General features: G+C 38.6%; 1 protein-coding gene across 13 annotated transcripts in view; it reads left to right on the top strand.

The window, feature by feature from the left end:
- Positions 1 to 22,480, top strand: part of CCDC148 (coiled-coil domain containing 148) — a 337,625-nt gene that overhangs the window by 98,359 nt on the left and 216,786 nt on the right. For 7 of the 13 annotated variants that reach the window (XM_067741854.1, XM_067741858.1, XM_067741853.1 and 4 more), the window contains 5 exons: positions 7,492 to 7,595; positions 13,019 to 13,101; positions 13,307 to 13,458; positions 15,803 to 15,898; positions 15,974 to 16,155. In XM_067741854.1, coding sequence (XP_067597955.1) covers positions 7,492 to 7,595; positions 13,019 to 13,101; positions 13,307 to 13,458; positions 15,803 to 15,898; positions 15,974 to 16,155 — 617 coding nt within the window. Of the gene's footprint in view, positions 1 to 3,575; positions 3,629 to 7,491; positions 7,596 to 11,635; positions 12,004 to 13,018; positions 13,102 to 13,306; positions 13,459 to 15,802; positions 15,899 to 15,973; positions 16,156 to 22,480 lie in introns of those variants that run through there. The other 6 variants (XM_067741863.1, XM_067741861.1, XM_067741865.1 and 3 more) reach the window with 4 other exon arrangements.

The following is a 22,480-nucleotide window of genomic DNA, read 5'->3' on the forward strand; positions in this document are numbered from 1 at the left end:
AGGAGAGAAGCCAGTGTTTATCAAATAAGCCCTGAAAAAAAATTATATTAAATATAAACTCCAATAAAAAAGGCTGTCTTGTGTATAATAACAGGACTTGATCCTAAATGGGTGGGAAGGCTTTTCCAAGGAAGTAACATTGTAATTGGAATCTCAAGGACAATAAGAATTAGCCAAACAAAAACAGGAGTGATGAGTACTCCAAATAGAAAAAGATGAATACCTTATCACATTCCAATTTTTGGATATTTAGGTTGTATCCAAGTTTGTGATATTGGAAATCATGTTTCCGTAAATATCTTCATGCATAGACACTTTATGTGGATAAATTCCCGTGATTGGGATGTCTGGGCCAAAAAGTATGAATGTTTTTTAGTTCTCTCCCAAAGTACTGTTGTAGTAAAGTTGCCACTACAAACATTTTGTCTGCACCCTTTTCAGTATTGGAATGTGTACAGTTGACTCTTGAGCAATGCGAGGGTTAGGGGTGCTGACCATCTATTGGAAGAAAATCTGTGTATAATTTATAGTTAGCTCTCCTAGTCAGCCCTCTGAATCCAAGGTTGCTCTATATCTATGGCTGTACATCCTCAGATTTAACCAGCTGCAGATTGTGTGATACTGTAGTGTTTAGTGAAAACAGTGCACATATAAGTGGACCCATGCAGTTCAAACCTGTGTTGTTCAAGGTTGACTGTACATATATGTTCATATATATATTCCAAATATTATCTATATATCTGTTCATCCATCTGTCTGTCCATCTATCTATTCCTCTATCCAGATGCACATTTTGGATGAATGGGGAATCGTTGAATGTTAAAATCAATATTTGGTCAAAGTGAATTTCTCTTTGATGATAGGATTTCTATCAAAGAGTAAACATATTTAAAATTTTAAATTATTAATGTGGTTTTTTGAGTTTGACATTAAGTTCAGGGACAATAATTTCTTAGCACTGTCAGCTAACTATAGTGCTTCTCTGGTCACTGTGTTATACATTTATGAGGTTAAATGGATGATCACTCTCAACTGACATTTTAAATAACATCAATAACCTTTTTGTTCACAGAATATCATTCATGAAGAAGCTTTTTAGTTATATATTTTCTAGAAATAACTTGGTACCTGGGATTCATAGCTTGGCAAATCTCAAAAAATCTCTTGCCATCAACTACTGAAAATGGTTCACATTCTGTAGCAATCATTTTGACAAGCTTTTTGCTTCCATTTTTAGTCTCCATCGATTCATAATAATAAATAATTTTCCTTTGAAAGCATTTTTGTAATATCCATTGTTTTGAATTTGGTCAGTGGGAACAAAATGTGTCCTGGATACCTCATCATTTTCAAACAGTCTTCTTTCCTTTATACAATCTTCATTTTTTATTATATCTAGTTTAAGGAAGATTTATTGGGAATGTCATTTTCATGATTTTTGGACTCTTCCCTTCTCATTTAATTTAGAGATATCAACTTGACATTTTGCTTTTAATTTTTTCTTGTAAGATGTGAACAATTCCCAAATAGGGCTTTTTCTTGAAAGATACATGGCTTAAATGGAATTAGATAACTGAAAATTAAATACAATTCTTAAAATTTATTTTGTTTAATGTTATGAATGCTAATATATCAAACAGCCTACATCAACTGGAATTATGATAATATTGTCTCTGTTATCCTTTCTTATATTATTGTTTAACATTTTATGAAATATGTGTTGACTGAAGAATATTTTATTCTTAATGTTACATAGTTAACACATTCTCTCTTAATATTTGTATTAATTATCAGTCAACTCCCAATTTTTTTTTACTAATTAAATATGCCCATTTTTTTGCACATGAAATTAACAGCTTTAACAATCATTATTACTACGGCACTTTACTGTGACAATATTAAATGTAAACATACTCAAGCTGAATGATAGAATGTTAACATATAAAGCACATAAGAAGGACTTCCCTGGTTGCGCAGTGGTTAAGAACCTGCCTGCCAATGCAGGGGAGATGGGTTCGATCCCTGGTCTGGGAAGATCCCACATGCCACGGAGCAAATAAGCCCGTGCGCCACAGCTACTGAGCCCGCATGCCACAACTACTGAAGCCCATGCGCCTAGAGCCCGTGCTTCACAACTAGAGAAGTCACCGCAATGAGATGCCCGTGCACTGCAACGAAGAGTAGCCTCTATTTGCTGCAACTAGAGAAAGCCCGTGCGCAGCAACGAAGACACAACGCGGCCAAAAATTAATTAATTAATTAATTTTTTAAAAAGCACATAAGATTTTTGCTTCAAGTTACATCTAGAATGCTTAGCTATATTTGAAAAGAAATTAATAGTATTTTTAATTAAAAATAAATTAGGAAGTCTTGCCTGATTCGTTTGGCCGGTATTGTTATACTGATTAGATGTGATAGTGACCTATATAATTGCTGTGTTATTGATCATGCACAAATTCCAGGATGCCAGATGAGACACTGATGTGCACATTGAGTAATCTAGTCTTTCAAAGGCTGAGACTGAACCTGAAGCCAAATAGTAGATGTGGGCTGAAAATTGAGACCAATTTTTGGTACATTATATGTTAACTGTTCATTCCCAGTTTAAGTACAAAAGAGATCTTTACAATTATTTTTATTTGAATTTCTTTGCTTAGCAAGAATGAATATTTCTTGTCCAACTCAAGTAATCTATCTACTAATTCTTTTTTTAAAACACTATATTATGGAAAATTGCAAAAATATGCAAAATTGGAGTGAATGGTATCATTAATCTCCACGTAACATTATCCAGCTTCAACTATGAACAACTCTTGGCCGTTATTTCTTCTGTACTCCCACCTATGACTTCCCTCTGCACCAGATTATTTTGAAATTTCAGACATCATATTATTCACCATAAATATTTCAGCAGTATCTCTAAAAGATTAGGGCTATAAAACCCCAAACCCTACAATACTATTACTATTAAAATGTTCATGATTTCTTAATAATTTCAAATAATCAGTGTTAAATTTCCCTGATTGTCTCCAAATTTTTTTCTTAAAGTTTATTCAAATTAGTATCTAAATAATATCCATATATTACAATTGATTTTAATTTTTTAGGTTTCTTCCTCCATCCTCTTGTGTCCTTTTTTTTTAATATAAATTTATTTTATTTTATTTATGTATTTTTGGCTGCGTTGGGTCTTCGTTGCTGTGCACGGACTTTCTCTAGTTGTGGTGAGCAGGGGCTACTCTGTTGCAGTGCACGGGCTTCTCATTTCAGTGGCTTCTCTTGTTGCAAAGCACGGGCTCTAGGTGCCTGGGCTTCAGTAGTTGTGGTGCAGGGACTTAGCTGCTCCGCACCATGTGGGATCTCCCCGGACCAGGGCTCGAACCCATGTCCCCGGTATTGGCAGGCGGATTCTTAACCACTGTGCCACCAGGGAAGCCCCATCCTCTTGTATTCTTATAATTTAATTTTTGAAGAAATTGTAGTGTTTATCCTTTATAGTTTCTTACAGTCTGGATTTTGCTGATTACATCCTGGTGGTGTCATTAAACATATTTTCCTATCTCTTGTATTTCCAGTAATTGGTAGTTATATCTGGAGACTTGATCAGATTCAAGTTCAATTTATTTCGGTAAGAACACTTATTGACAGAATCTCTGCGCTTGTCTTTTTCTATTATAAATTGTGCTGCAGTGAATAGCTTTGTTCACCTATCTTTTTATACTTCGGCCAATACAGTTTTCAGGTAGATTTCTATAGGTAAGATTGCTTGGTCAAAGGATAAATCCATATGAAACTCCAAATTCCCTTCTACGGGGGGGTTGCATCATTTTGTATTCCCACTAGCAACATAAGAGAGAGAACATGTTTTCCCATAGCCTCACACAGTGTTTTGTTAAATATTTTAGTTTTCGCCAACCTGATAGATGAGGAATTGCATCTTAGTATAGTTTTTAAAAAATTTTTATTTCTTCAGTTCTGTATTGAGTTATAACTCACATATAGTGAAGTACACAAATCTAAAGTGTACATATCAATGAATTTTGACATAGGTACATGTAACCAACACTTAAATTGTCCACTAATTACTGTTGTTTATATCTAAAGATGGATCATCTGGCCCAAAGGGCTTTCACGGTATTTCAGGGTACCTATTTAGGGTTTTATTATCTTGGCTCATCACAATAAACTACTTTCGAATGTATTACTTTTGTAAATTTTAATTCATCAGCATTTTGCATAAATCATCATCCACCTAAAATATTGCTTTCAAATGGCTTATTGCTCAGCAAAATGAATTGGAATCCCCTAGAAACTATTGAAAAAGATACAATTTTAAATCTTCTTGTTTAAAAACTTTATTTTTAAAAAAAATTTGGCCAAAGATAGAAGTAGAGTCAATGAGTGAATTTACAAAAAACTCAGGATGTTCTGCAAAATATTCAAAGTGTCTAGTGAAAAACTGTAGCTTTATTTTCACTTTTATAGTCTACTTAATTGGCCTTTCCCTGGGACCAAAGGCAGTAGCATTGATTTTTTTTTTTAATTATAGAAATGTGTCTACATCTTTCACCAATGTGTTTTAATTTTTTTGTACAGTATGGACCAAATATGTCAAAGAAATCTAATTTTAAAAGTTGTGCCTGCTGCAACAAACTTCAGAGACTATAGATGGTAAATAGTTGGAATGAGTTTTAGGCATTCTTCAAGCAAACACAAGTGTCTGATTTTAGAAACACTACATATATACTTTTATTTTTTCTGCGAAATAGAGAGATGGCTGTATGTTTTCCTGCAATGTCCTGTTCTGACTTATTTATTTATTTAATAAATTTATTTATTTTATTTATTTACTTGTGGCTTCATTGGGTCTTCATTGCTGTGTGTGGGCTTTCTCTAGTTGTGGCGAGCCTGGGCTACTCTTCGTTGCAGTGCGTGTGCTTCTCACTGTGGTGGCTTCTCTTGTTGCAGAGCACAGACTCTAGGCACGCGGGCTTCAGTAGTTGTGTCACATGGGCTCAGTAGTTGTGGCTTGCGGGCTCTAGAGCACAAGCCACAGGAGTTGTGGTGCAGGGACTTAGTTGCTCCACGGCATGTGGGATCTTCCCGGACCAGGGATCGAACCCATGTCCCCTGCAATGGCAGGCGGATTCTTAACCACTGCACCACCAGGGATGTCCCTCCTGTTCTGATTTAAATGTACTTTTCTCCTAAATTTCATAATTGTAGCACTCTTAAGAAAAGATTTGCCTTTGCCTTTGTGTTTCTTTTTTGTTTTCTTTTTTTTTTTTTTGCGGTACGTGGGCCTCTCACTGCTGTGGCCTCTCCCGTCGCGGAGCACAGGCTCCGGACGCGCAGGCCCAGCAGCCATGGCTCACGGGCCCAGCCACTCCGCGGCATGTGGGATCTTCCCGGACCGGGGCACGAACCCGTGTCCCCTGCATCGGCAGGCGGACTCTCAATCACTGCGCCACCAGGGAAGCCCCAACTTTGTGTTTTTTTAAGTAATGTTTGGGTTATTTTGTTTTCTTATACCCTTGATTTTTTTTTTCTTTTTTTTTTTTGCAGTACGCGGGCCTCTCACTGTTGTGGCCTCTCCCGTTGCGGAGCACAGGCTCCGGACGCCGCAGGCTCAGCAGCCATGACTCACGGGCCTAGCCGCTCTGCGGCATGTGGGATCTTCCCGGACCGGGGCACGAACCCGTTTCCCCTGCATCGGCAGGCGGACTCTCAACCACTGCGCCACCAGGGAAGCCCTATACCCCTAATTTTGAATCAGTAACCAGAACAGTGGAAAGATAAACTCAAGCTTATGGTAATCAGTGAATGACAGCTAGAAATAGCATGCATTATAGTCGTTTTAGAACTTTTCTCCTTAAGTTTTTATGTCTTCAGTATTGATCTGTTAAGCCTTTCAGGGTACTAAGTATTCTAGTAACAGGGAAAATATAAAATATGCATATTTCATCAAGTTTCTGATTTCAGATTAACACTTTTATAGATGTTTAAAAGTATTAATATGAAATACACAAGTTCAGCATGGACATGTCAGTCAGAGTCTAACCACTTAAGGATTTAGAATAGAGGGGTCTTTAATGCAGGAAATGGTTACACAGGTGATAGAGCTGAGAAGCCAGAGGACTGTGAACCAACACAGGGATTAGAACAGAAGTGAGTCATTGCCTTGCCTGGGTTGGAGGGACATTTAGAAGAAGCAAGGTTGTAGTACATCCCGTAGGCGGAGGTTACCCAGAGATAGTTAGAACCATAATAGAAATGTCAAGAAATGTTGGTGCAATGGAGAAGATGCAGATGCTTGTGGAGACCCCTCTGGGAGAGAGAAGGCAGGAGAAGTGAGTAATCCTTTGGCTTCTCCCTTCCTCCCTCCCTCCCTCCCTCCAATCTCCCACTACCAATGTCTCCCTTTGGCTGAACCCAGCTGGAAGGCAGTTGCTAGGGGTGTCTGAGAAACGCAGGCTGCTCTCTGATGTGGAGCAGATGAGGAAAATGGCCAAGAATGGATCTTGAGGTAAACAGACCCAGGCCTGACATATCTTATCAACACAAACCCAAAAGCATTTTTTAAAAGTCATAAAATTCGGGAAAAATTTAAATTTAGTTGAAAATTTGGGTTTCAATGCTACCTGATTTTTCACTGTTTCCTTGTTTAGTACCTTCAAATAAAGATTTGCCTGAAATTTAAAATTTAAGTTTTAGTTTAAAATTTTATTTACAAAGTCATGGAGTTGAAAGATTAAAATTGTATATACAGTTCAAGGTCACATTTCTAGTAGATACTGAAGCTGAGACTAAAGCCAGGCCTCCTAATAACTTATCCAATGACCTTTTCCCATCCAGTGCTGAAGGATCACATAAAACCAATCTGGGGCTTCCCTGGTGGCACAGTGGTTGAGAGTCCGCCTGCCGATGCAGGGGACACGGGTTCGTGCCCCGGTCCGGGAAGATCCCACATGGCGCGGAACGTCTAGGCCCGTGATCCATGGCCGCTGAGCCTGCGCGTCTGGAGCCTGTGCTCCGCAACGGGAGAGGCCACAACAGTGAGAGGCCCGCATACCGCAAAAAAAAAAAAAAAAAAAAAACCAATCTGAACACTGAGGTTCTATGTGATTCTGCTGTTTATGAGTTTGATGGTCTTGACCAAGTCTTTTAACCTCTCTGAACTTCACTGTCCTCATCTGTAACATAGGAATAATGGTGCCTATGATGCCTGGCAGGGAAGATGTGTAAACAGGCAAGAAAATATATGGAATACTCTTGCAGATTTTCTGGGGCTAGATGAATTAAGGTGTTATTTATTGTATGTACGGAAAATAGAATTACTTCACCTTTAGAAAGGTGCTAATGTTAGAAAATGCACGAATAGGATTGAAAAAGAATAAGTATTTAACTTAGAAATTACAGATTAAACATTTTTATTGTGGAAAACACTTAAAAGACATGGAAATTGCTCCTCTTTTGTTCCTTTAAATCTAGATCAGAAAAGCAGTGCAGACTTCAAAGATATCTAAAGAGCAAACACTAATAAAGCAACACAAGCAAGTGTGGTGGCAAGAACACCAAAGGCTAAATGAAGTCAGGTAAGAACTGAGAGAAACCTCAATTAAGAACATGCAGGAATTACTGAGATGCACTTACCTAGGTAGATGTTCTGTAAATTTCCATATTTATTAAACTATTATAATCAAAATTTAAAGTTACAGTTGAATGTGAGTTAAATTAAAATCCTTTCATTTCTTCAGTTTAATTTGGAATCCAGTGAATATATTAATATGGCTTTTCCTTTCCTTAGGAAAAAAAGAAAGATAATCTTTTATGTCTGCTAATCACTTACTCTTCTGCACTCCCATTCATACATGTATTTATTTATATTATACTTAGTATTTTGGACTATAATGTTTTGCTTACATATTTGTCTTCTTATGAAGTGATAAACTTCTCAAGGACAAGCATCCCATTATATTCATCTTTACGTAGGATACATAGAGACAGATTAAATGCTTTCAGTAAATGAACTAAGGGATTCAAGTTGAGTGATTTCTAAATGTAACGGCATCATGACTAACTTGTTCAGTTTGGATTTTTGACTTTTACTATTATTTCCAACAGTCACTTCAAGATGAGTTAAAACAAAATGATTTTATACTTGATCTTAAATGTAATCTTTGAGAAATAAATTTTTTTTCAAAGGTCAACCAGAAAGTGAAGGCAGATGTGTTTCCCCTCTTTTTAAGGCATATATATTAGTTTTAATGATGGTGGTATTTATAAAGTATACTTTTTAAAATATATGCTTGTAAGCATATATTTTATATAAAAATAGATAATTTTGTGGTCTCATTCTAAGCTAAATTTCCAAATACCATTAACTTCACTTTTGACATGGGTACTTTTCAAATTGATAGGAGTTTCCTATTCTGGCAAGTAATTCCTAAATGTGACATAAAAGACTCATGATTGGAAATAGTTTTACATCATTACATAACTTAAAACAGAGAAAAACAAAATTATATAGACTTTGTCATTCATACTTCCACTATAGAAACAAATCAGGCCCATTTTATCCCTCAAAATGTCACCTTTTATGGAGAGAACTTTTGAGCCCATTGGAAATTTTTTTTTAGATTTGCATAATTGAAATATCATTAAAAACAAAAGCCATTAGGAAGTTTTAATTATTGTGCTCACTGATGCAGGCTCAAATGTAAGGATGCTGGAGAAAGTTTTTTATCTTGGCTGTTCCACCTTCTTACCGTGTATATACCTTGTTCTTGAGTGAGATAAAGGAGGCACATAGATTTCATTATGGAAAGTAATTCTTTTGGCTGACCTGGAATGACACAAAGGCGATGGAAATGAGGAATATTCAAGTAATAACGTTATGTCTTGAAACTTGTAAGTGTTGAAAATTGGACAAAAAAAAAGAATTCCAAGATAACTTTCTGTGTTATTCTAGAATGTAGGCTAATTACAATGTGTATTCAGTGAAATTAAAAACTATTAGTGATAGGAGGAAAGTTCGAGAAATGGCTAGAAAGTTCGAGATTTAGGGACCACCAGAAAATCAGGAGTTTAAATTCTATCAGTGTCTCTCAATCTTTAAAATCTACATTCCCTTTTAATAAAAGATGGAAAGTAAAATATTCTTACTCATCACCATAAGTGACTTCCATCTGCGAATTTCAGGTCCCCAGCAGGTAAGGGCCTCCAATGACATCTGACTTTTGCTGGGTAACTTAGTGTATGCCGTCGTATGTTAAGTACTTTACATGGTTTGTTTCATTTACAGTGACCCTACGGAGTAGGTATCATTGTTATCCCATTTTACAGATGAGAACCTTGAGGTTCAGAGGATTAAAATTATTTGCATAAGGTAAACCAGCTAGTTTTTGTGGAGGTGGTATTGAATCACTTGCCTTTAACTCCTGTGCTCGCTGACCTTGGAGCTGTGCAGCTTTTTCTTTTTTCCATAGGGTTTCATTCACATCACCTGAGATCTAAATGGTCTAGGCTTACTAGAAAAAAAAAAAAGGATTTGCCAAACCTTAATTCTTTAAAATCTGTTGTAAGAAAACTAGACAATTAAAATTTCAAAATATAAAATTACATTTTAAATTTATAGAATTTAATATTTAAATTTATAAAATTATATTTACTATGCTTTCCAAACTATACCCCTTGAAGACCTTGATACACTTTGCCAGGAGTACTTTCTTCCTTGTTTCAGAGTGACTGATTTTGAAATTAAAGAGGAAGTTATTTATATTGGCCATGTGGTAAAGAATTGCAATTATTATTTTAATATGAACTTTTGACTAATAAAGTTTGAGGGATTTATTTGTAAGCCTTACTACTTTTATTGTAGTTTCTGTTAGAAATATATGTGGTCTCTTACAATTTTATTTTTAAAGTATCACCTTTATACAGAATATATCATGGAGCTTTACCAACAACAATTAAATATTGTCTGGAAAAGTGTCTTTAAAGATGAAATTGAGGTCAGTATTCATAACTGTGTGACTCAGGCCATCTGAGAATTCGCTCTGATTCATTCCTTAGCCAACAGTTGTGAGATTTCCCTCTCTGCCCTCTGTGGTACACAGCTAGGGACAGACTCTTAGAAGAGAGAGAAGCAGATCAAATAGCTAGTCTGAGGTACCAAGCTGTCTGAACTGCTGAGTTCCTTCCTTATTGGAGGGATGTGGCTCTGGCCTTCAGCCTGCTCTGGTGCTCTAATTTTCTGCTGATCTCCTGGCTGTTAGTTCCACTAAGGAACTTTAACATCCTCTCTTACTCTGCCTTTCACAATCCATGCCCCTTTGCTTATTGTTTGCATAAATGGCTTTTGATTCTACCAGTCTCCAGTGCCCCATGTTTTCCTTGTTCTGCCGAAATTAGTAACTAAGTGTACCCTAGAAATCCTAGGAAGCTCTGGGTAATTTTTGATGTTCTGAGGAGACTGACTGTACTACACCTAGAACTTTGGCAGCATCCTGGGAGGACGAGGACCTGTATGAAAGTAGAGTCCTGAGAGTTCAAAAATGTCCTCACCAGGCAGATGATTGCATTGCAACTGGGCATATCTAGGAAGTGGATTAATATATCCTCTAGGCAAACAGTCACACAAAATCTCAGGAGAACTTTTGTAGTATCATCAGATTCAGTGGTACCAGAGGACAGGCCAAGTAACAGTAGGAGGTACTTAAGTTGGCAGATCTGGATATGGAATGTTGCCTTACATTTGTCCCCTATTCAGATGTGGAGACAGTTGTCTGTGCTGCAGAGTTCTGACTTGGTGAACACCTGGGACTGAGTCTACATGTCAGTGGTGAACAGGCAGGGTTTTCCTCCCCAGAGTTACCATTTTAATGCTCTTGAGTGCATCACAGTTTTTATCTATATTTCCTAAATCATATTCTACAAAACAGAAATATTCTTCAAGATACTCCATGGAAAAAAAAATTTTTTTTTTAAATTAAAAAAAAAAAAGATACTCCATGGAGAATAATGAATTTCATCATCCTAAAAATTAGGAAAATACTTCATATTTCATCCCCTTTTTGGAGAACCTCAATGTACTTTAGCATAATCCAGTTTCTGAGAAATCCTGCAATATGGAAACTTGTCTGATTTGTTTAGTTCACCATTTCCCAGTTTTTCCTAGCATCTTATTGATGTTTCTGTTTTACAGGACACAATTTGGGAACGTTAGCCTGCATTCACAAGCTAGTCTCAGAGTCGTGTAGTACTTGCTCCTGGATTTTGTTAGGCAATTAGGACAATTAGAGAAATAGGCTGGTCTTGTCTGATGGTTCAGGGTTGTTAATCTACAAAGCCAGGATGGAGCTTACTAGAATTATTATATGCACAGTAGCAGGTTGATCTCCTGTATGAACAAAGCCACTTCTCCTGTTGGTTTTTGTGTTCTGCTATGGCCTTCTAGATGCTGAAAATATAAGAGGGCTGACCTAAATGGTTTAAAGTGCTATAGTTTTGTTTTTAAAAATCCATTATGAAATAACTTGTGGGTTTACTCCACTATTATGCACTTACTCTCCATATAACACTTTCAAATGTAATCTTAAAAATACCTTTGACTGGGACTTCCCTTGTGGTGCAGTGGTTGAGAATCCGCCAGCCAGTGCAGGGGACACGGGTTTGAGCCCTGCTCCAGGAAGATCCTACATGCCACGGAGCAACTAAGCCCGTGTGCCACAACTACTGAGCCTGCGCTCTACAGCCTGAGAGCGACAACTACTGAGCCTGCATGCCACAACTACTGAAGCCCGCGTGCCTAGAGCCCGTGCTCTGCAACAAGAGAAGCCACCACAATGAGAAGCCCGCGCACCGCAATGAAGAGTAGCCCCCACTCGCCACAACTAGAGAAAGCCCGCGTGCAGCAACGAAGACCCAACACAGCCAAAAATAAAATATATAAAATTAAAAAAAAATACCTTTGACTAAGACCACATGCTAGAAAAATAGACAGTAAGTGTCATCTACAATAGGACCCCTCCTTTATATATACAAACAAAACACTGTCCCACATTTGTGAATTGGCTTAGAAGATGATGGCACATATGTAATATAAAATACTCTGCAGCCACTAAAATAAATGGCAATTATGAAAATTATTTAGAAATATCTTAAAGTAAGTTAAAAAAGAAAAACCCGAATATAAAATGGTAAATATGCCATAATTACAACTAGTTAAAATATCCATGCATGTAGACAAGGGTTAGAAACTTATAGGCAAAAATAAAAATAATCATCGTATTAGTGTGTTAATTGTTGCTATTTTCTTATTTTATACCATTTAAAATATTGTATCTTAACAGTCATAATAAATCAAAACTCTTTTTATGATTTTATTAAACCTGCCATAAATAAGGGATAGACTGCAATATTTTTAGATGTCCATTTAGAGCTGGTTATAGTTTTACTCTAAAATGACTATATTTAAATAATATAGTAAAAGATTATTGAGATTTATTATGTTTTTGGTGTATAAAAATATATACTTTTACTCCCATTTCCCTAGGTCAGGACCTCCTCATCTCTGAACTTTTTAAATAACCTCCTTGTTGATCCAGGTTTGCCTGATCCCCTCCTCTTCATCTTCCACTTTTATTCTTCACCCTCCTTCTAGCCCATCCTCCATCTTGCTGCCTTGGAAATCTTTCCAAAACACAGATCTGAGCTGGCACGGTCAGTTTAATATCCCTCAGCAGCTTCCCAGTGCCCGGAGCTCTCTCCACCCGAAATAGTGCCAGGATGTACCCCGTCCTTGCCTTGCTCACGCTGTTACTTCTCCTGGAGTATTCACTTATCTCAGTGTCCTGGCAAGTACCTAATCCATGTTAGGAATTTAGTATGTGGTCTGAATTAGTGAACAGGTGAATAAAACCACATTAGATTGAGTGTTTCTACTGTTAGTTATTTTTTAAACCTATATATATGTTTATGATTGTAAAAGAATTGATTGAGATAATGTCTATTTCAGATGTAAACTGGAATCTGAAATAAAATCCTTACTCAATGAAGAGAACATTGGAAATGAATGTCTTTCTGACCTTATGAATTTCGGTAGGTTTTTTTTTCTTTTTTGGTTCCACATTTAAAGGGGAGCTTTGTTTTGAAGATGTAAGTGGGCCACACACTTCATGTTCTTTTAATATTGCTGTTTGCTTTTTTCTAAAGGAATCCAAAAATAATCTGCATCTAATGACCTGTTCTTGAAGAAACTTAAAATAATAATGTGTTGCTTTGATTTAATTTTGTTTCACCATAGAACAAGAGTTATCAGAACAATGGTGCACATATCTTAAAAATGTAATAAATCCTCTTCAGCAATTGAGAGCAGATCTAAAATACAGACAGCATCACATTTCACAGCATTCACACTCGCACAGTGAATCCAACTCTGTGAAAGTACTGGAAGAGGTCAGTATATTTCCTTTACTTTTTTTTTTTTTTTGTGTTACGCGGGCCGCTCACTGTTGTGGCCTCTCCCGTTGCGGAGCACAGGCTCCGGACGCGCAGGCTCAGCGGCCATGGCTCACGGGCCCAGCCGCTCCGCGGCATGTGGGATCTTCCCGGACCGGGGCACGAACCCGTGTCCCCTGCATCGGCAGGCGGACTCTCAACCACTGCACCACCAGGGAAGCCCTCCTTTACTTTTAATAATGTAATATTTTATTTTTATCCCAATTAGAAGAGTTGGAGAAACATGTACGCCTTATGTATATAAATAGAAGGTATAGCAAATTCTATCTACTCGGCATCTTAAACATATCCCTGAATCTGTCCAAACATGCTAATTTCTCCCCGAGAATGTTTCAATGACCTCGTAACTGGCCTACCCGCTTTCGTTCTTGCCTCTCCTTCCAGGGTATTCTGAAATCCTATCATAGAGGAGGGGATCAAGTTATCCGCCTGGTAAATCCCTTCAGGGCTCCTGCCGGCCCACAATTCCTCCTGCGATAGGGGCGGGGCCGGTGCGCAGCCGTTAACTGTTATCGAGAGATCGTTAGCGCGAAACCGTTAGCGCGCGACCACGAGCGAGTGACCCTTAGCGCTGCGGTTGGAGGTCCCGCTCCGACACCAGTCAGCTTTATGGTGGTCCTCGCGGCAGAGAATGTGGTGAGAGGCGGATCGCAGCCTTCTCCCCCGGACCCTCCAGGCCCATTGGCCATGGGCCAGCGGTGAGCTGGAGGGCGCCCCGGGACAGCTGTCGTCTGCGGAGCTCCAGAGCCCCTGCCACGGCCGCTCACTGGCCGGGCCCAGGCCTTGAAGCAGCCGCAAACCTCCTCCATTCCCACCTCTGAGACCTAATGGCGGCAGCGGTCTCCGTCGTCGCAGTCCGTGGGTCCCGGCCCTGTTTGGGCGACCTGAGGGCAGGCTGGGCCCTGGGCGTCTTGCTCGCTCAGTGATGTCGGTTGGGCAGGGTCTGGGGACCCGGCCCTGAGGGCACTGCCCGCTGAGATCTGTCTCCTCAGCTGGGCCTGGGCACTGGCTGGAGGACCCAGACTGGGTGCTGGACCAACGTTCCTGGGTCTGGTAAGTGGCTGCGCAGGGACCCTCTCCTCTTAGCCTGGGCCTGGACCTCGGAGGGCGAAAGTTGAGCCTTGGGACCTTGCCCTTTCCTGTAGAACAGAGAATAACATTTTGTTTTGGTGGAGGTTTACAGGAACATCATGACCTGACCATGACCTGACCTCAAGAACAAAGGATCTAAAAAAAAAAAGAAAACAAAGAATCTGACACCAAGAAGTTTGCAACAACTAACCACACCCCTCTCTCACCTTTCCTGTAACGGGGCTTTGCTGAAAGCTTTCGGGGAGTTTGGGTTATGTTAAGGCACGAGCCACCTGTCGCGTGGCATGGCCCTGCGATAAACCTTTCTTTGCGCCAAACTCTGACATTTTGGTATTGTTTGGCCTCGCTGTACGTCGAGCACACGGTAACACTCCCTGTACATTTCCCTATCCGCCTCCTTTAGTCTCACCTCCTACGTGACACCCTCTTTTTCCTACTAGACCTTGTCCCACCGACGCTGGCCTTCTTCCTATTCCTCACATAAGCCAGACTCCTTCCTGTCTTGAGGCCTTTGCACTGTTTCTTCTGTCCTACTCATGGCCCTTTTTGTCTTTTAGGTCTTAGCTTAAATGTCCTCTCCTCCGAGAGGCATGAGAGAAGACCCAGTCACTCCCTATTACCTCAGTCAGTTTTTACCTCACTTACCTCTTCCTGATATTTTCTTACTTACTTTTTATGAGTTTAAGACTATCTTCCCTGACTAGAGCATAAGTTCCATTATCATAGCTGCCCTAGATGTAGGCTTTTAGGTGATTTTTCTTTATTTTTCAGTTAGTCTGTAGTATTCTCATATTGCTTTCATAAATAATAATTTAAAATAAACATTAAAAATCCATGTCCAACTGGGGATTGGAGGCAAGGATGCAAGGAAAGGAGTGGGTGATTAAAGCAGAGGCAATCTGGAAAGCTTTCTGCTTCATCACAAACAAAATCCAAATGTGAGTGCAGAGTGGCTGTGACTGAGCCCATTTTGGGTTACGTGTCTAGAAGCTCCTTTAAGGCTCCTTTGTCTGATGGGCACTGCTTGGCTATGGCATCTCTTGAACCCTCTTCCATGGGTCCTCAAAGGGACTTTCCCTTATCTAATTTGTCATCATTTAATGGCTTTTGAGAAAAATTCCTGTGACTTTAAATATAAATATTGGATAAATCAATAATTTGCATACCACTTGTTCTAAATGTCCTATAGGTTGACTTCGTGAAGAAACAATTGAAAGCCGTCTATGAAAGACTTAGGCTAGAGCAACAGAAAATAGAAAATTATCTTTCAGACTGGAGTTTGAAAGTAAGTGCGATATAGGTAGTAATTTATCAATTTGTCATTTACATTAAATAAAATAATCATACAATTTTTTTTCAGACACTTGATCATTCTTCAGAAGAAAGAAGTAACCTGCTTAGTGAAATGCCCGTGGAATTAGAAACTTTGGAATGTCCATACCCTGACTTGAAGTTTTCAATCCTTAATGAATTCTGTAACTTTACAGAGAAATATCAGAAGAAACTTCAAGATTTTGATATGCAGTTAGAAGATATATACAGGTAATAAAACTACTTGAATTATCTAGATTTTTGCCACCAAATTTTAACTTTTTTCGGGGTCACTATACTTCCTGTTTACTGTTTTCATAGATACTTTGTGACTGGAATATGACTATCAATAAATGTTTAGATTTACTATTTGTTGAATAGAGAGGTTTTTTTTTCTCCAAAGTAATTTCCTTGAAATAATGGTTTTAAAGATTTTTATAAGGTTGAAACTTGATGAAAATATCCCTCTTATTTATCTCTTTACTACACAGGTAAGAAATAGTTTTCAAACATGAATTTTTGATAACTATGAATTTTTATTTCAAGATGTGAAGCTCTTCTTCAATGGAAATTTACAAATCAGTACTAAAAATTGATTACAATGGAAAATATACCCATGGAATTATGTTACTTGTAATCTACTGTGATTTTGCCCTATAGTGAACACAAAGTATGTTTTATAAATTTTTTTTTTAGAAATTGAAGTTTAAAAAAGTGCATTTGCAATATTGTGTTATTTTCATGTATACAGCAAAGTAACTCAGTTATATATATACATATTTTTTCAGATTATCTTCCATAATAGGTTGTTATAAGATATTGAATATAGTTCTCTGTGCTATACTGTAAATCCTTGTTGCTTATCTATTTTATGTATAATAGTTTATATGAGTTAATCCCAAACTCCTAATTTTTCCCTCCCTGTCCCTCCCTTTCCCCTTTGGTAACCATAAGTTTGTATTCTATGTCTGTGAGTCTGTTTCTTGTTTGTATATAGATTCATTTGCATTATTTTTTAGATTCCACATATAAGTGATAGTATATAATATTCGTCTTTCTCTGTCTGATTTAATTGACTTAGTATGGTATTCTCTAGGTCCCATCCTTGTTGCTGCAAATAGCAATAAGAAAATGCACTTTCGATTGTATCCTGAGAATGACAATCCTCTTCTGAATGACAACTATAATGTTAACTGACTTAAAATTCAGTGTCAGCAGGGCCATCTTCTCTAGTGTAAATTTTATATTAAAATTCATTTAATGAACAAACCCAGAAATGCCACCCTGGGTCAGAGCAATAGTCTACTTCATGTAGTTTTCTGTATATGAAGTTTCTGGGAAACGTTTTGTAGCAAAATATGCTTTTTATTATATTGACCTCAAAAATTTCCCCGAAGAATATATACCTGAAAAGAAAGGAAAACTATTGAAGGGACACATGTATAGTAAATTAGCAATAGAAGTAAAAGGCTCTTCCTTTGAAATGAAAGAAGATGAATATGACAAGTATTAGTATTTCTTATATATATATATTTTAAATTAATTTATTTTAGTTTTTGGCTGCATTGGGTCTTCGTTGCTGCATGTGGGCTTTCTCTAGTTGTGGCGGGTGGTGGCTACTCTTCGTTGCGGTGCGCGGGCTTCTTATTGTGGTGGCTTCTTGTTGCGGCTCTCGGTGCATGGGCTTCATTAGTTGCGGCATGTGGGCTCAGTAGTTGTGACTCGCAGACTCTAGAGCGCAGGCTCAGTAGTTGTGACTCATGGGCTCTAGAGTGCAGGCTCAGTAGTTGTGGCTCACGGGCTGTAGAGCACAGGCTCAGTAGTTGTGGTGCACAGGCTTAGTTGCTCCATGATATGTGGGATCTTCCCGGACCAGGGATTGAACCTGTGTCCCCTGCACTGGCAGGCAGATTCTTAACCACTGCGCCACCAGGGAAGTCCCTAAATGGGCTGTTTTGAATAAATAGAGGTGGTGGGCATCAGAAATCTGTGGCTGGTGGGGAGTAAGGCATGTAAATGCACTGTTCTAACTAGCGCAGTGAATTATATATTCAATTGTAATATTTACTGGACTCTCATTTGCCAGTATCTGCCATTATTTTGATAAGGCCATTTCCCCTTTGGGTTCTAGTTATTAGGCCTTGTGAGAATTCACATAGATTGTGTACATATATGTGTACACCTGCACAAGTGAGTGTGTGCATATTTTAAACAGGTGCCTACTGCTACAACATAAGAAGGCTGAAAGATCTAGGGGACATTTTTAAATTGTGAGAAATTTTCGTTGGGCTAAAGGCAGTGGACATCATGGTTAATCCCCAATATTTATTTTAATTCCTCCTATTTTGTAGCAGCTTGCCAGTTTGGGTTGGAATGACTCCAACCCCAGATCCAAAGGTAGACCCTGATTGGGAGTGTGCACCAGTCCATAACTTCATTCCCCCCGGTCACAACAATTAGCTCAGGGTGGTCCAAATCTAGGCAAAGCTCAGAACTTTTGTTAGATACTTGTGAGGGGTAGTGCATTTTCTTCCCTGTGGATCTACCAGGAAAGTACATGGCTGTGGTTGCTGCTGGCAGCCATCTTGTGAATGAAGGACAACAGCACGCAAGGAGAGGAGAGGGCCCAGACAGTCATGGGGAAACTGGTCTGGTACCGTGTTTGAACTGCATGGGAAGCCAACCTCACTGCTGAATTTTCAAGGGCAATTAATCCATATTAATGTCTTAAACCAGTTTGAGTATAAAATTCCTAATTTTATATAATAGTTGATTTGATTTCAAAATATCCATGACTCATGAAATTAATCTGTCAATTTAGTACAATTGCAATTGAAGAATTGTTCAACATTATTCCAAAATTTATTAGGAAGATTAAGCTTGTAAAATCACCCAAAGTGAAGAATAACTTCTTCAAAATGAAGAATAGGGTGGGGGAATGGTAAAACTTGCACAGCCAAATATAAATATATATTTTAATATCAAAGTAAATTAGGAAGTTCATATGTCTGTAGCAGATCAATGGAACAAAATAGAAATACAGAAAACAGAAAATATCTATAATAATTTAATTTATTATAAAGGTAAAATTTTTATACTGTGAGGGATTATTTATATGACAGCACTAAATAACAGGGAATTAGAAAGTTAGGTTAGATCTCTTATTCCTTATGACTCAGTAAACTCCAGGTGCATAAAATGTGAAGAAGAAAATAATCATAAAAGAATTAGATAAAAATAAAAACAAGTATTAAATAATCTTGGAGTGGAGAAGGCCTTTTAAAAACACGTTACCTGCAGTGAAAATCATAAAGAAAAAAATTAAATAAATGCAATGACATAAACATTTAATAAAATATAACGAGATGTTTCCTCAGGCAAGTATTAAATCTTTAAAGAATCAAAGGGACTTCCAGTTCTCTGTCCAGCAAGTAAGGAGCTTAGAATTTGCCACTCTGCTCTAATGAGGAGTAGAAAGCTGAACAAACTGGAAAATCAACAACTCTTCTTAACTACCTCAGAGAAGTTAGGTCACAGGGCAAACCACTGCCCCCAGAGCTGGAGACACAGGTGATACAGAGAATCACAAATTACCTGAGAGGAAACTGGTTTAGCAGAAACCTTCAGGGGAACCAATGTTGGGGTAGGAACACCTGGACTATAATTGAGGAATTGCTTGAAGCTGAGTTGTGGACAACTTTGAGAGTTAAAAACTCTAGGGGGCCTTAGTTAAGGGGGATGTCAGCACACTTTTGTGAGTTTTGCCTCAAGAAGTTCTACCAGGTACCCACAGTGAATATCTGAGAAAAATCCCCTCATGCCTCTGACAAGGGAGGGGAAAATGAACCGTTTGGAAATACTCCAGAGCATTCTGTTCTTAACAAAGGCTGCCCTCAGGAGAAACTATTTTATTGGAGCCTAAATTGCTACAGTTTTATCAGAACCTAACCTACCTGGGGGCAGGAAAATACACAAGTCCAGCAGCGCTAGCCTTACATGTTGGGGACGGAAATACCCAACTCCAGCCATCCTGTCCCACCAAAGGGAGGGAAAACTGAGAAGGATTTGTAGAGTTCATAGTCCCCATATTTTCGACTGTGCTAAGGGTCAGTGCCCCTAACCCTCCCCTCCCTACCCTTCTTCCATGTTGTCAGAAGGTCAACTGTATACTTGAATATACAGTGATTTATTTTTAGTTATTCATTGTAGTAGCTGAAGACTGAGGAAACAATCTTAATGTCAATAGGACCTAGTTTTGTAGATTATTGTACAAGCATACAATGTATTATTTTCCAGATTAAAAACAAAAAACGATGTAGGGAATTCCCTGGTGGTGCAGTGGTTAGGGCTCCACACTTTCAGTGCCGGGGGCCTGGGTTCAATCCCTGGTCGGGAAACTAAGATTGTGCAAGCCACGCAGTGTGGCCAAAAAAAAAAAAAAAAAAAAGTAAATACTTAGCATTCACTGATATGGAACACTTTCCAGGGGTCAGGATTAAGGTGTGATATAAGGTTAATAAGCAAGCCTTATATACAATGTACAGTACACATTGTGTAAAACAGGAAAAAGTAAAACACATACATATACATATTTGCTTTTATATGTCTGAAAAAATATGCAGAAATTGATAACATTTGTTGCCTTTGGGAATGGAATGCCTGGGTGGGGGGGAATGTGAGGGAGAATTTTTATTGTAACTCCCCCCTTTTATTATACCTTTAGAATTTTGAAGCCTGTGAATATACTGTCTATCCTAAAAACAAGGAATTTTTTAAGGAAAAAAATAAGGGTAAAAAACAAATGACAAATAGGAAACGTTGGCAAATATCAGGCACAAAAGATTAAAATCTCTAACATATAAAAACACTTTGCAAAATTAATTGTTGAACAGCCAGAAGAGAAAAGGGACAAAAGAGAGGAAGAAGTGACTTATCATTCATATTTTCCACAAATATTTGTTGAGCAATTACTGGCATAAAATAAACAAAAGCCCCTGTACTCATGAGGTAGGTTGGAGACACACAACGAACTATAAACACCCTAGGTAAGTAAATTATCCACGGTAGTATATTAGAAGGTGATAAGTACTATGGAACAATAGTGATTAGAGGAAAAGAGAAGTTGCTGGGATTGTGGGGGAGGGGACAGACTGCAGTGTTTTTTTGATTCTTTTTGCATGTGGACCATTTTTAAAGTCCTTATTGAATTTGTTACAATACTGCTTCTGTTTTATATGTTTTGGTTATTTGGCCACCAGGCCTGTGAGACCTTAGCACACCGACCAGGGATGGAACCCGCAACCCCCCGCATTGGAAGGTGAAGTCTTAAGCACTGGACCGCCAGGGAAGTCCCAACAGGTTGCAAATTTGAATAGAAGTTTGGGGATAGTCCTGGTTGAGGAATCGACAGTGAAGGAAAGTCATGAAGGGGGTGAGAGGGCTAGCCATGCAGAAATATGCGGTATGAGTGTTCTAGCCAGTGTTTACTGAGGTGGGCATGTTTCTGGCAAGAGGCTTGTGTGGCGGGAATAGAGTGATAGACGGGGAGAGGAGTAGAAGGTATGGTCAAAGAAGTAAGGGTGAGGGTGGGACATTTAGAGCCTGGTAGCCGTTTATAAAACTTATGATTTTACTCTGAGTGATATGGGAAGCTACTGGAAGCAGAAGTGTGAGGAAGTGTGCTAACTAGACCTAACTTACGTTTTAGCAGTTATTGTGTTTAAGATGGAGGAAAGGAGGGCCAAGAAAAGACTGAACCCTTAGAAAGTTAATTAAACCCAGGTGGGATATAAGGGTGGCCTGCATCAGGAAGTGGAGATGGTGTGAAATAGTCAGCTTCTGGACACATTTTAAAGGTAAAGCCAACAGCATCTGCTGACAGACTTAAAATAAGGTATGTGAGAAAAAGAAAACAACAGAATAGTCCAAAATTTTGTGGTTGAGCAACTGGAAGGATGAAGTTACCATCAACTGAGTTGGGGAAGATTGTAAGCAAAGCAGAGGGGGAAATCAGGCATTCAGGTTTGGACATGTTGAATTTGATGCTATCAGATGTCCAAATACAGACTTTATGAAGGCAGTCAGTTATATGAGTTTGGAGTTCAGGAGAGAAATGTGAGCTGGAGATACATGTTTGTGAGTCACCAGCATGAAATTGGATGTGATCACCAAAAGAGTGTGAAGGGACAAAGGAGAGGATCAAAGACTAGTTCCTTGTGAAGCTGCACAACTCAGATAGGATTTGCACACAGCCAGAACTCTGACTGGGACTTGAACACTCGGGCTGAGACTTTTACTCAGCCAAAACTCGGATTGGGACATGAATCCATGGGCTGGGACTCAAACCCACGGTCTTTCAATTGAGATTGCACACCTGGTCTCAGGACTTAATGAAGCTCAGGGTCTTTATGTCTCAGTGCAGGAGGAATTCAGGGAGAAGCAAAGTGATAGGTAAGAAGTAAATTTTATTTAGAGAGCTACACATTCCATAGACAGAATGCTGTCAGTCCCAGAAGGTGAGAGCAGCCCCAGAATATGGGATGGTTAGTTTTTACAG

This window comes from Pseudorca crassidens, chromosome 6 (genome assembly GCF_039906515.1).
Source record: "Pseudorca crassidens isolate mPseCra1 chromosome 6, mPseCra1.hap1, whole genome shotgun sequence".
In the NCBI taxonomy this organism is placed as follows: domain Eukaryota; kingdom Metazoa; phylum Chordata; class Mammalia; order Artiodactyla; family Delphinidae; genus Pseudorca; species Pseudorca crassidens.